The 14,875-nt window shown below is 45.8% G+C and overlaps 1 protein-coding gene across 3 annotated transcripts in view; it reads right to left on the bottom strand.

The window, feature by feature from the left end:
* Nucleotides 1-14,875, bottom strand: part of LOC124032370 (S-adenosylhomocysteine hydrolase-like protein 1) — a 68,461-nt gene that overhangs the window by 13,730 nt on the left and 39,856 nt on the right. For all 3 annotated transcript variants that reach the window (XM_046344726.1, XM_046344728.1, XM_046344727.1), the window contains exons 3-13: nt 14,717-14,860; nt 11,140-11,240; nt 9,103-9,205; nt 2,632-2,726; nt 2,429-2,535; nt 2,186-2,302; nt 1,994-2,057; nt 1,783-1,871; nt 1,608-1,678; nt 953-1,047; nt 636-734 (exon numbers count right to left, since the gene is read on the bottom strand). In XM_046344726.1, the coding sequence (XP_046200682.1) occupies nt 636-734; nt 953-1,047; nt 1,608-1,678; nt 1,783-1,871; nt 1,994-2,057; nt 2,186-2,302; nt 2,429-2,535; nt 2,632-2,726; nt 9,103-9,205; nt 11,140-11,240; nt 14,717-14,860 (1,085 nt within the window). The remainder of the gene's footprint in view (nt 1-635; nt 735-952; nt 1,048-1,607; nt 1,679-1,782; nt 1,872-1,993; nt 2,058-2,185; nt 2,303-2,428; nt 2,536-2,631; nt 2,727-9,102; nt 9,206-11,139; nt 11,241-14,716; nt 14,861-14,875) is intronic.

The raw sequence follows: 14,875 nt of genomic DNA on the forward strand, positions 1-14,875 counted from the left end.
GTACACACTATCCCCTCACAGTAGAGTACACACTATCCCCTCACAGTATCACCTCACAGTAGAGTACACACTATCCCTCACAGTATCACCTCACAGTAGAGTACACACTATCCCCTCACAGTAGAGTACACACTATCCCCTCACAGTATCCCTCACAGTAGAGTACACACTATCCCCTCACAGTAGAGTACACACTATCTCCTCACAGTAGAGGACACACTATCCCCTCACAGTATCACCTCACAGTAGAGTACACACTATCCCCTCACAGTATCTCCTCACAGTAGAGGACACACTATCCCCTCACAGTAGAGTACACACTATCCCCTCACAGTATCACCTCACAGTGGAGTGCACACTATCCCCTCACAGTATCACCTCACAGTAGAGTACACACTATCCCCAAACTCGGTCCTACATTGCACAATGGGGAGCACGTTTTTTTTGTTTTTTGTCCTGGCACTACACAGCTTGTTCAAATAACCAATACATCATCAAGCTTTGATGATTTGAATCAGCTGTGTGGTGCTAGGCAAAAAACCTTAACGTGCACCCCTTGGTGAGTTTGGGAAACGTTGCACTAGGGTGAAACAACGGCGAATGGGAGTGATGTTTGTAGAGGACAGAAACCGTACCTCAGCCAGCAGGACAACCCTCTTGCCGTCGGGCCAGATCACATGGTCCACCTGAGAACGCACCCTCTCCCAGGTGAGCTCCGGGCTCCGCAGGCTGGCCTAGAGACGAGAGAGACCGGGGCAGGAGATTAGTGACACACACACACACACACACACACACACACACACACACACACACACACACACACACACACACACACACACACACACACACACACACACACACACACACACACACACACACACACACACACACACACACACACACACACACACACACACACACACACACACACACACAGGTAAAAGTACCTCACCACATCAATCTCGGTATTGGAATGTCCCATGTTGCAGACTATACAGCCATTCTTCATCCGGTCCAGCTGCTCTCTGGTCACCACGTTCTTATTGCCTGAGTGACAACAACACAGTCAGCTAATCTCAGATCTGATTACAATCAATAATGTTGGCTGTCTATAATGAGAAAGAGAGGGAGAGGGGGGGACAGAGAGAGAGGGGGAGTGGGGGGGACAGAGAGAGAGGGAGAGAGGGGGGACAGAGAGAGGGGGGGGCAGAGAGAGAGAGGGGGGGCAGAGAGAGAGAGAGAGAGAGAGAGAGAGAGAGAGAGAGGGGTGGGACAGAGAGAGGGGGACAGAGAGAGAGAGAGGGGGGGGACAGAGAGAGAGAGAGAGGGGGACAGAGCGAGAGAGAGGGGGGGACAGAGAGAGAGAGACAGAGAGAGAGAGAGAGAGAGAGGGAGAGAGAGAGACAGAGAGAGAGAGGGAGGGGGACAGAGAGAGAGAGAGAGAGAGAGAGAGAGATATACACATTCAAACAGGTGACCTCTAACTTGACATCTGATGGATAAACCTGAGTCATAAACAAGGACAGCGGCTGGGAGCTCTGCTTCTATAATTATCAGAGTGGAATAACTGAGTCTGGATGAGGCGTGCTCGGATTGATGTAGTTTACCTGTGCAGGTTATCACCAGGTCCATCTGCCGAATGACTTCATTCAGCTTCACCACCCTGAACCCATCCATGCTGTATACACAGGAAGATTTGTAGGAAAAAGTAGCCAAACATAACTAAAACACATATCACAAGACGTGGATACATTAGACAGGAGGCAAGTCCCAGCCACTCACCAGCCCTGCAGGGCGCAGATGGGGTCTATCTCTGTGATGCAGACGATGGCTCCCAGGGCCTTCAGAGCAGAACAGCAACCCTTCCCCACCTACAGGACAGAGAACAGCCCGGTACAGCACTCTCAAATCTATGTTCAAATGCCAAACATCAACTTTTGAATCTAAGGTGTGAGCTAACAGTCATCAGAGTAAAGAATCAGAAGGACTGTACCTCTCCATAACCACACACCACGACCTGTTTCCCCCCAAACATCACATCAGTGGTCCTCTTCAAACTATAGCAAGCAGAGAAAGTAACAATTACAAATCAGACATGATCCATTTATAAATTACAAACAAAAACAAAACCATCACACACTTTGTGAGAAAAACATTTGATATTAGTGTTTAAAAAAGGTCCCACCCGTCCAGGATGGACTCTCTGCAGCAATAGAGGTTATCAAACTTCTGCTTGGTAACAGAATCGTTCACATTCATGGCCGGGACACACAGCTTGCCTGCCTTGGACAGCTGGTACAACCTGAGAGTAAAGGATGAAAGTTTCTTTGAGCCACAGACTAACAGGGGATCAACCGGACCAATCCCACAGACGGCTCTCCTTGCTGTGGATGTATGTGACCAATGTTTTAGGAAGGCTCTTTCTCACCTGTGGACTCCAGTGACACTCTCCTCCACGATGCCCTGAGCCTTCTTAAACACGCTGGGGTACTTCTTATAAACCCAGTGGGTCAGATCCCCTCCGTCATCCAAGATCTACAGTAACACAAACACAGGAAGTGGTAGAAGAGCAGACAGTGGACTCAAACAATTAGAGATATCTTATTAGGGGATGGTTTAGTCTTTAGGTACCATGTTGGCCTGCCAGCCTTCTGTGTTGACACAGCGGTCGATGCACCACCAAAAGTCATCCTCTGACTCGCCCTTCCACGCAAACACAGGCACACCTGTAGGGGAGAGGAGAGAGAGGCTAGCACTTATTACGGCTGAGAGAGAGAGTTTTGAGTTTTTATAAAACCTTTATTTTTTACTCAAGTGTTAACATAAATAATGACACACTGCCTTTTCAGAAATGAAACAACAAATGTAATTCCTAAACAAAAATAAATACATAACATATACATTCAACTTATTTCATCAGCAAAAAATAATTTCCCCTCCTCTACAAAACAAAGCGCTCCTTCGTAGGCCCACTTCTCCTCAAATAATAGGATATCTTTTACAGCTGAAAAGAACTCAAAATCTACTTTTATTCCTGCTTTCACTAATCCTTTAAAAACACATCTTACATCCTGCCCATATCCCGTTTCTATCTTATGTTTCCTACTCAGAAAAATTGACATCTTAGCTTGTCCCAAAATAAAATTTAACATTTGACATTTTCTTTTCTGTTGTTTACTATATTGAAACCCCAAAATAAAAACAGTGTTATTGAAAAACTCCCCTACAGCTTTAAACAAAGATTCCAGCATTTCCAATAGAGGTTTTATCCTCTCACACTCCATAAAACAGGGAAAAATGGTTTCTCTTATATTACAAAAAGGACATCCATCTCTAACATCTGAGTTAATAACAGATACAAAAACATGAACTGCAATGATGCCATGTAAAACCCTCCATTGCATATCACCAGTACCCTTTTGTAACGGTGGTTTGTACAGTGCTCTCCATGCTGGCTTTTCCTTGTCATCAATGCCCAATTTTACCCTCCATGGAGTGTCTTTTCTATTTTTCAATTTATCTTTATTCAACACCTTGACACACCCCCTATACAAGTCCTTCCCATTCACCTCATCCAAACCCACCTCCTCCAACCCTCTCAAATCCAGCAATAACGCCTTTCTTTCTGACTCTGGGATATTTGGTCCCTAGTCTTGGAAATGAGACGTCTTCATCTTGTACCTTCTTCTTGTGGCTACTAATCATACCCCATTCTTCCTCTGACAGAGCCTTCCTGCAGCTCCCCAGCATTTGTCCGACAATCCTTTCCGACCTCATCCCTAAATGTTCTGCCACCCGTCTTCCATCCATTAAGGCGGGCCCAACCATGGCCATTAACTGTTTTAAGGTGATGATTTTCCCCTTCACCAGAATCTTGGAGAAATGTGGAACAGCTGCAGTTGTACAATCCAGTCTTGCCCCATACACCAGAGGTTCCTCCAACAGCCAATGCACTGACTCCGCTGAAGTTCGTCTGGACACCTTCATTATGCTCCACACTCTGAGAAGGCCTCTGTAAAACGGAGGTACTCCCTCCCTAGAAATCTGGCTACTATCAACCAGAAATAAAGCCTTCTTTAAACCTAATTCTCCAACCCGCTGTAATACAAGACCTGCCACCCCTCTCCGCACCACATTTTCCGGTCCATAAAGCAACCTTTGAATAAACTGAAATCGGAAAGCAGCAGCCCTGCTAGCAAGATGTACAAGACCTTGTCCCCCCTCCTCTTTTGACAAATACACTTTGTGGAACCCAGTGATATTTATCCCAAAAGAAATCCACAATAATTGCCTGTATCTTAGCCAGAAGGCCAGATGGTGGTTCTAAAACTGACAACCGATGCCACAGTGCAGATGCAATCACATTAACTATAATAGTGCACCCCCTATATGACATACGAGATAGTAACCAACGCCATCTCCTCATCCTCACTTCCACCATTTCAACCACCCCACTCCAATTTTTTTTCCATAGTCCCCTCATCTCCTAGGTACACTCCAAGATACTTAAAACCTCCCTTACACCATTCTAGCCCCCCTGGCAAAGCCATGATCCCTCCAGACCATTCTCCGATCTGTAAAGCACAACTCTTTTCCCAATTTACCTTTGCAGAGGATATTCCCCTAAAACGATCAACCATTAGACTCAAGCTATCCACCTCCGCTTGATTTTTCACTAACACAACTACATCATCAGCATAGGCTGAGAGACGAATAGGAGGAATATCCTCTGAAAAGCACACCCCTGCAATGTGACTTAAAAATATAAAAATAATAATATATGCCATTTAGCAGACGCTTTTATCCAAAGCGACTTACAGTCATGTGTGCATACATTCTACGTATGGGTGGTCCCGGGAATCGAACCCACTACCCTGGCATTACAAGCGCCATGCTCTACCAACTGAGCTACTTCTAATGCTATTTAGTAGTGGCTCTATAGCAATGGCATATAACATTCCTGACAAAGAACATCCCTGCCTAATACCTCTACACACTTTAAAAGGAGCACTCAAACCACCGTTAACTTTCAATACACTTTCAATGTCACCATATATCACCTTTATCATGGCAATAAAACCAGAGCTGAACCCAAACGCCTCAAACGTGTGCCATAAATAAGAGCGTCTGCTAAATGACTTAAATGTAAATGTAAATAAATATTGATGTTCAACTCGGTCAAATGCCTTTTCCTGATCAATTGAAATTAGACCAGCATCCAACCCAATAGCCCTAGAGATGTCCCTGAAATATCACGAATCAGAGAAATGTTATCCCATATCTGCCTGCCAGGAACATAGTAGGACTGATCCGTATGTATGATTTGCCCCATCACCTCCCTCAGCCTGTTGGACAAAGCCTTTGACAATATCTTATAATCAGTGCACAATAAAGCGACCGGCCTCCAGTTCTTCACCTCCCTCGGGTCACCCTTTTTGGGCAGTAGGGTGAGGACAGCCCTTCTGCAGCTTATTGGTAGTAACCCTCTGGTTAAACTATCATTAACTACTTCTAACCAATCCTCTCCCAACAGCCCAAAAAGACTTAATAAAGTCAACGGGAAGCCCATCAATGCCTGGTGCCCTTCCATTTTCCATGCCTTTTAATGCAGTGTATAAATCCTGCAAAGACAATGGTTGCTCAAGCTCAACCTGAGCTTCTGTAGCCACCTTTGGGAGCCCATCAAAGAACTGCCGTGCCACTGTTTTATCCTCTTTGTACTCACACTTGTAGAGCTCAGCATAGAACTCTACTGCCCTCTTTCTAATTTCACTAGGGCTAGTGAGCTCTTGTCCAACAGCTGATTTGAGACAATGAATCATTTTTCTTTGTCCGTTCTTTTTCTCTAAACCAAAGAAAAATTTGGATGAGGCATCCATTTCAGATATTCCCTGAAACTTACTCCTCACCAGTGCCCCCTGTGCTCTGATACCCAGCAGGTCTGCCAATGCAGCTTTTCTCCTCTTGAGGGCCTGAGTATGGCCTCGATCTCCTGTGGTCTCAACCAACGTCATGAGTTCCACTATTTCAAACTCTAGGGCTTTCATTGATCTTGAGTCTAGCAATTTCAGGGCTTTTCAAACTTCCCCCTGTAATTTTTGACATCAGAAACTTTGCTGATTCAATAAACAATAAACAATTCACATTCAGGGAAAAAAATCTGTTACATTTTAATCCTGTATATATTTCTTCCCTTTTGTCAACTTCAGAAATTGACGTATCTTCTCGATCCCATACCTTCCTTCCACCCCATTTATCTCACTATATTGTTGTGACGCGTCAGATGACTCACTCTCGCTATCCTCCTCAGAAGAAAACTCCACCATCTCTACAACTTGTTCATCTTCAACTGATTTATCAATCTCTACCTTTCTCTTAGAATTAGACCCTTCACCACCCCTTAAATTCTTCCTTTTACTCATCAGTATTATGAAAACATCCGCTTCCTTTTCCGTTATTTCAATCTCCTCTTGACCTCCAATTTCATTTTCCAGCACCACCTCAGCGACGGCATTCGCAATCTCACCTACTGTTTCCCCTCCCTCTTTGTTCTGATCTACCATAATTGCCCACGTATCCACAATGCCTTCCTCTCCTACTTTTCCAACCACATCTGCCCACCTTCTCCCTTCCCCTGCACCCTTAGCATGTTCATCCCTTCACGGTGTTTCGTTAGTTGACCCAGCACTAGAGCTACTACCAGGCTCAGCGCGCTCATTCTCGGGACAACTACGCACCAAATACCCCTCTCTTCCACAGCCAAAGCATTTCATTGATTCAGTAGATGCATAGAAGACATACTCAAATCCATCAATCTTAAAACTGAACGCTAAATTCATTCCTTTTTTAAAATCATATGCACTTGTCTCCTATGAGACACGACATGTTTCAACAACGGAGATTTGCATCCAAAAAGAACCTTCTTTATTGTAGATATGATTTGACCATGGCGAGATAACTCTCGCCATAACACTTCATCTCTAACAAATGGTGGCACGTTAGAAAGTATAACTTTCTTTGCCGGATTCATAAGCGGAAATACCGGCGTCTGTGTCTCCCGCAACACAACACCCCTCTCAACTATCTTACTCACCTTTTCAATTGAATCTAAGAATATCACTACAGCGCTATTCATCCTTGAGGTTGATTTGATGCTATCATACCCAATGATAGCACCCACATCCAAGCTACGTTCTTCCACTGAACACCCGGCCGCCCGCAGGAATCTTTACTCCATGCCTCCGACTAAGTTTTTCAAACTCTACACTTCCGCGAGTGGCCATAGCAACCAGCCCCACCCGCTGGTTGTGCCCTCGCGAAAAACCAACCTCAAAGATCTCACCACCCCTATATGTGCTTAGTGATAGTTTAAACAAGATACCCTTAAAACAACTAAACTAATCAATATATATATATATACATACCAAAACCCAATAGAGTGAAAAGAAATTCCATTCGCTCTCACAATCACTCCTGCTTGACGACTCACTCCCAGCATGCACTCCGACGAGAGAGAGAGAGAGAGAAAAAGAGAGAGAGATAAGGAAGGAAGGAAGGAAGGAGAGTGCCATCACAGCAGCAAGATTTGTGACCTGTTGCCACAAGAAAAGGGTAACCATTAAAGAACAAACACCATTGTAAATACAACCAATATTTCTGTTGATTTATTTTCCCATTTGTACTTTAACTATTCACTGTATATAATATGACATTTGAAATGTCTCTATTATTCGGGGAACTTGTGTGAGTGTAATATTTACTGTTCACTTTTTAATGTTTATTTCACTTTATTATCTATTTCACTTGCTTTGGCAATGTAAACATATGTTTCCCATGCCAATAAAGCCCCTTGAATTGAATTGAGAGAGAAAGAGAGGGGGAGGGTAGAGAGGGAAAGAGGGGGAGGGTAGAGAGAGAGGGAGGTAGAGGATGGATGAAAGAGAGAGAGGTAGAGGGAGGGTGAGAGAGAGAGGTAGAGGGAGAGTGAGAGAGAGAGGTAGAGGGAGGGTGAGAGAGAGGTAGAGGGAGGGTGAGAGAGAGAGGTAGAAAATGGGTGAGAGAGAGAGAGGTTGAGGGAGGGTGAGAGAGAGGGAAGGGGTGAGACAGACAGAAAGAAAGAGAGGTAGAGGGAGGGTGAGAGAGAGAGGTAGAGGGAGGGTGACAGAGAGAAAGAGAGGTAGAGGGAGGGTGAGAGAGAGGTAGAGGGAGGGTGAGAGAGAGAGAGGTAGGGGAGGGTGAGAGAGAGAAAGGTAGAGGGAGGGTGAGAGAGAGAAAGGTAGAGGTAGGGTGAGAGAGAGAGAGGTAGAGGTAGGGTGAGAGAGAGAGAGTAGAGGGGGTGAGAGGAGAGGTAGAGGATGGGTGAGAGAGAGAGAGGTAGAGGGAGGGTGAGAGAGAGGAAGGGGGGGAGACAGACAGAAAGAAAGATAGGTAGAGGGAGGGTGAGAGAGAGAGGTTGAGGGAGGGTGAGAGAGAGAGGTAGAGGGAGGGTGAGAGAGAGGTAGAGGGAGGGTGAGAGAGAGAGGTAGAAAATGGGTGAGAGAGAGAGAGGTTGAGGGAGGGTGAGAGAGAGGGAAGGGGTGAGACAGACAGAAAGAAAGAGAGGTAGAGGGAGGGTGAGAGAGAGAGGTAGAGGGAGGGTGACAGAGAGAAAGAGAGGTAGAGGGAGGGTGAGAGAGAGGTAGAGGGAGGGTGAGAGAGAGAGAGGTAGAGGGAGGGTGAGAGAGAGAAAGGTAGAGGGAGGGTGAGAGAGAGAAAGGTAGAGGTAGGGTGAGAGAGAGAGAGGTAGAGGTAGGGTGAGAGAGAGAGAGGTAGAGGGAGGGTGAGAGAGAGAGGTAGAGGATGGGTGAGAGAGAGAGAGGTAGAGGGAGGGTGAGAGAGAGGGAAGGGGCGAGACAGACAGAAAGAAAGATAGGTAGAGGGAGGGTGAGAGAGAGAGGTTGAGGGAGGGTGAGAGAGAGAGGTTGAGGGAGGGTGAGAGAGAGGTAGAAAGAGAGGTATAGAGAGAGGTAGAGGATCGGTGAGAGAGAGGTAGAGGGAGGGTGAGAAAGAGGGAAGGGGCGAGACAGACCGAAAGAAAGAGAGGACAGTATTATAAGTTCTCACCACTCTCTGCCAGGGCAGCAGCCACCTCGTTCTGAGTAGAGTAGATGTTACAGGCTGTCCAACGACACTGAGCTCCAAGAGCTACCAGGGTCTCTATCAGAACCTGAGGGGGGGGGGGGGAATACACAAACACATCTCGTTTAGTTCCTGCCAAGGCAGCAGCTACTCTTCCTGGGGTCCAAACAAGACAACAAAACAACAACAGCCCACATCTTAAATAAAATATTACATTACATCACGTTATTACCATTTTTACAAAATAAGCACATACACTAACACACATAAAATACATTCATATCAAGTAATCTAAACAAGACCCAACAATCATGCTGCTATTTCAGGAGTCACGTGCCAAATGTTTTGATCATGACAACTGGATGTCTGATCAAGTAGACTAGACTACCAGGCCAAAGACAGTATAAGGTAAGATGTTGTACGGTAGAGTGGTATTCTCTAAATCTAAGATGTTGTACGGTAGAGAGGTATTCTCTAAATCTAAGATGTTGTACGGTAGAGTGGTATTCTCTAAATCTAAGATGTTGTACGGTAGAGAGGTATTCTCTAGATCTAAGATGTTGTACGGTAGAGAGGTATTCTCTAAATCTAAGATGTTGTACGGTAGAGAGGTATTCTCTAAATCTAAGATGTTGTACGGTAGAGAGGTATTCTCTAAATCTAAGATGTTGTACGCTAGAGAGGTATTCTCTAAATCTAAGATGTTGTACGGTAGAGAGGTATTCTCTAAATCTAAGATGTTGTACGGTAGAGAGGTATTCTCTAAATCTAAGATGTTGTACGGTAGAGAGGTATTCTCTAAATCTAAGATGTTGTACGCTAGAGAGGTATTCTCTAAATCTAAGATGTTGTACGGTAGAGAGGTATTCTCTAGATCTAAGATGTTGTACGGTAGAGAAGTATTCTCTAAATCTAAGATGTTGTACGCTAGAGAGGTATTCTCTAAATCTAAGATGTTGTACGGTAGAGAGGTATTCCCTAAATCTAAGATGTTGTACGGTAGAGAGGTATTCTCTAAATCTAAGATGTTGTACGGTAGAGAGGTATTCTCTAAATCTAAGATGTTGTACGCTAGAGAGGTATTCTCTAAATCTAAGATGTTGTACGGTAGAGAGGTATTCTCTAAATCTAAGATGTTGTACGCTAGAGAGGTATTCTCTAAATCTAAGATGTTGTACGCTAGAGAGGTATTCTCTAAATCTAAGATGTTGTACGGTAGAGAGGTATTCTCTAAATCTAAGATGTTGTACGGTAGAGAGGTATTCTCTAAATCTAAGATGTTGTACGGTAGAGAGGTATTCTCTAAATCTAAGATGTTGTACGGTAGAGAGGTATTCTCTAAATCTAAGATGTTGTACGGTAGAGAGGTATTCTCTAAATCTAAGATGTTGTACGCTAGAGAGGTATTCTCTAAATCTAAGATGTTGTACGCTAGAGAGGTATTCTCTAAATCTAAGATGTTGTACGCTAGAGAGGTATTCTCTAGAGAGGTATTCTCTAAATCTAAGATGTTGTACGGTAGAGAGGTATTCTCTAAATCTAAGATGTTGTACGGTAGAGAGGTATTCTCTAAATCTAAGATGTTGTACGGTAGAGAGGTATTCTCTAAATCTAAGATGTTGTACGGTAGAGAGGTATTCTCTAAATCTAAGATGAAGTATGGTGTGGTATGATTGTATAGTGTTACCAACTATTTTTCAGTGAGATCCACTTTTGGTTTCTTGATTTGACGCTAGAAGTCACTAGATGTTTTGCCGTTGCGACCTCACATCACCAATTTGCCTTGCTGCTGTGACTTCTGTTGAACACACGGCTTCTCCCACTCTTCTGTGGTGCAGAATTCAGTGAGAAAAGTCGCTAAAATGACGTCAAAAACCACTGAAACTCTTGCTGGCAAAACTTCCCAAAGGCAGCCTGAAAAGTAGCTGAATTTGTCGCTAGCCTCTTTTGCCAATAAAAGTCGCTGGAGGGGGTCTGAAAACTGGCTAAACACTGGGTGGAGGAGAGAGCAAGTTGACGTACTGCAGTCTGAGCTGTTATGTGGGTGCAGCCCACTATCTTCGCCCCAGCTAGAGGCTTCTCCCCCTGGGCTCTCTTCCTCAGCGAGATCAGGGCTGACATATCTGTGGGGGGAGAGTAGGAGGGGGGGTGCACGGAGAGGAGGAGGGGGGCGGAGAGAAGGAGAGATAAAAAAGGGAAGAGAGAGAGAGAGAGAGAGGAGGAGGGGGAGATAGTGCGAGTCAGAATGAAAGGATTTGGGAGAGTACACCAGTGAACGAGAGAGGCAGGAATACGAAGATAGATTTAGCATAATATTGAAAAAGAGAGGCCAGTGAGACAGTAAAACCCACAAGATCACCTCCATATTGCCTGCAGGTTGAAAGTTACTCAAGTAACTTTCAAGAGTGCAAGTCACCCATTCAAATAATACTTGAGTAAAAAAGTCTAAAACTATTTGGTTCTAAATATACTTAAGTTTATTATTTTTATGTATGGATAGCCATAGGTACACTCCAACAATCAGACATCATTTAAAAACAATGCATTTGTGTTTAGTGAGTCCGCCAGATCAGAGGCAGTAGGGATGACCATGTGTTCTCTTGATAAGTGCTTAAATTGAACCATATTCCTGTCCTGCTAAGCATTAAACATGTACAGAGTACTTTTGGGTATCAGGGAAAATGTATGGAGCAAAAAATACATTATTTTCTTCAGGAATGTATTGAAGTAAAAGTTGTCCAAAAACATAAATAGTAAAGTACAGATACCTCAAAAAAACTACTTATGTAGTACTTTAAAGTATTTTTACTTAAGTACTTTACACCACTGCAGGTTAATTAGAGCATTGCTGACAGGAACAGCTGTTGAGACCTAGGCAACGGCTCTAGGGTTAGTTAGAGCAGAACTGACAGGAACAGCTGTTGAGACCTAGGCACTTCGCCTAGATCTGCACAACCATAGAGAGAGAAAGAGAGGACGGAGAAAGACAGACAGACAGTCAGAGAGAGATACAGACAGACAGACAGACAGTCAGAGAGAGATACAGACAGACAGACAGACAGAGAGAGAGACAGACAGACAGACAGACAGACAGACAGACAGACAGACAGAGAGAGAGAGATACAGACAGACAGACAGACAGACAGACAGACAGACAGACAGACAGACAGACAGACAGACAGACAGACAGACAGACAGACAGACAGACAGACAGACAGACAGACAGACAGACAGACAGACAGACAGACAGACAGACAGACAGACAGACAGACAGACAGACAGACAGACAGACAGACAGACAGACAGACAGACAGACAGACAGACAGACAGACAGACAGACAGACAGACAGACAGACAGACAGACAGACAGACAGACAGACAGACAGACAGACAGACAGACAGACAGACAGACAGACAGACAGACAGACAGACAGACAGACAGACAGACAGACAGACAGACAGACAGACAGACAGACAGACAGACAGACAGACAGACAGACAGACAGACAGAGAGAAAGACAGTCCGAGAGAAAGACAGTCAGAGAGAAAGACAGTCAGAAAGACAGACAGACAGACAGACAGACAGACAGACAGACAGACAGACAGACAGACAGACAGACAGACAGACAGACAGACAGACAGGTTCAGACCTGCTCCTGTAACCCTGGACACCACTGTCTATCTGACACAGGTCCAGTGAGGTCATCACCTGCTTTATGACTTCGATATCAGTCGTTAAAACTCAGCACAGCAGAATGGATGCCATGTGATACGAGTCTGAGCTCCTCTCTATGACCGCTACCTTATAATTACTGATCCAGAGTCAGTCCTTGACGAGGCGCCAAACACTCTCTGTACCCTCTATCCCACTGATCCTATGTCAGCACTTTCCACTTTTGACAATACTGAGCCCAGCAGAGCTGTACTGGGCTGGCCTGGTTGCACATCTATCTGGCCTGGTTGCACATCTATCTGGCCTGGTTGCACATCTATCTGGCCTGGTTGCACATCTATCTGGCCTGGTTGCACATCTATCTGGCCTGGTTGCACATCTATCTGGCCTGGTTGCACATCTATCTGGCCTGGTTGCACATCTATCTGGCCTGGTTGCATCTATCTGGCCCTGGTTGCACATCTATCTGGCCTGGTTGCACATCTATCTGGCCTGGTTGCACATCTATCTGGCCCTGGTTGCACATCTATCTGGCCCTGGTTGCACATCTATCTGGCCCTGGTTGCACATCTATCTGGCCTGGTTGCACATCTATCTGGCCCTGGTTGCACATCTATCTGGCCCTGGTTGCACATCTATCTGGCCCTGGTTGCACATCTATCTGGCCCTGGTTGCACATCTATCTGGCCTGGTTGCACATCTATCTGGCCCTGGTTGCACATCTATCTGGCCCTGGTTGCACATCTATCTGGCCCTGGTTGCACATCTATCTGGCCCTGGTTGCACATCTATCTGGCCTGGTTGCACATCTATCTGGCCTGGTTGCACATCTATCTGGCCTGGTTGCACATCTATCTGGCCCTGGTTGCACATCTATCTGGCCTGGTTGCACATCTATCTGGCCCTGGTTGCACATCTATCTGGCCCTGGTTGCACATCTATCTGGCCCTGGTTGCACATCTATCTGGCCCTGGTTGCACATCTATCTGGCCCTGGTTGCACATCTATCTGGCCCTGGTTGCACATCTATCTGGCCCTGGTTGCACATCTATCTGGCCCTGGTTGCACATCTATCTGGCCTGGTTGCACATCTATCTGGCCCTGGTTGCACATCTATCTGGCCTGGTTGCACATCTATCTGGCCCTGGTTGCACATCTATCTGGCCTGGTTGCACATCTATCTGGCCCTGGTTGCACATCTATCTGGCCCTGGTTGCACATCTATCTGGCCCTGGTTGCACATCTATCTGGCCCTGGTTGCACATCTATCTGGCCCTGGTTGCACATCTATCTGGCCCTGGTTGCACATCTATCTGGCCCTGGTTGCACATCTATCTGGCCCTGGTTGCACATCTATCTGGCCCTGGTTGCACATCTATCTGGCCCTGGTTGCACATCTATCTGGCCCTGGTTGCACATCTATCTGGCCCTGGTTGCACATCTATCTGGCCTGGTTGCACATCTATCTGGCCCTGGTTGCACATCTATCTGGCCTGGTTGCACATCTATCTGGCCCTGGTTGCACATCTATCTGGCCTGGTTGCACATCTATCTGGCCCTGGTTGCACATCTATCTGGCCTGGTTGCACATCTATCTGGCCCTGGTTGCACATCTATCTGGCCTGGTTGCACATCTATCTGGCCCTGGTTGCACATCTATCTGGCCCTGGTTGCACATCTATCTGGCCCTGGTTGCACATCTATCTGGCCCTGGTTGCACATCTATCTGGCCCTGGTTGCACATCTATCTGGCCTGGTTGCACATCTATCTGGCCCTGGTTGCACATCTATCTGGCCCTGGTTGCACATCTATCTGGCCTGGTTGCACATCTATCTGGCCTGGTTGCACATCTATCTGGCCCTGGTTGCACATAGTTGCAATCAGAACGATGCCGGAAAGTGAATGCAAGACCGGTGATTCTGCACCTTGCTCTGCGATCTCGATCTCCCGTCTGCCGAACTCTGCCTGTTTGACGTTCTTAACGCAGAAGTCGCTGCTGCCCTTGGAGTTGGCCTGGGCCTTGTCCCGAGGAGAGGTCTCGTCATCTGAGCTGTCTGAGTAGGACGCAGCTGGACATTGTGTTG

Source organism: Oncorhynchus gorbuscha, linkage group LG03, assembly GCF_021184085.1.
Source record: "Oncorhynchus gorbuscha isolate QuinsamMale2020 ecotype Even-year linkage group LG03, OgorEven_v1.0, whole genome shotgun sequence".
NCBI lineage: Eukaryota > Metazoa > Chordata > Actinopteri > Salmoniformes > Salmonidae > Oncorhynchus > Oncorhynchus gorbuscha.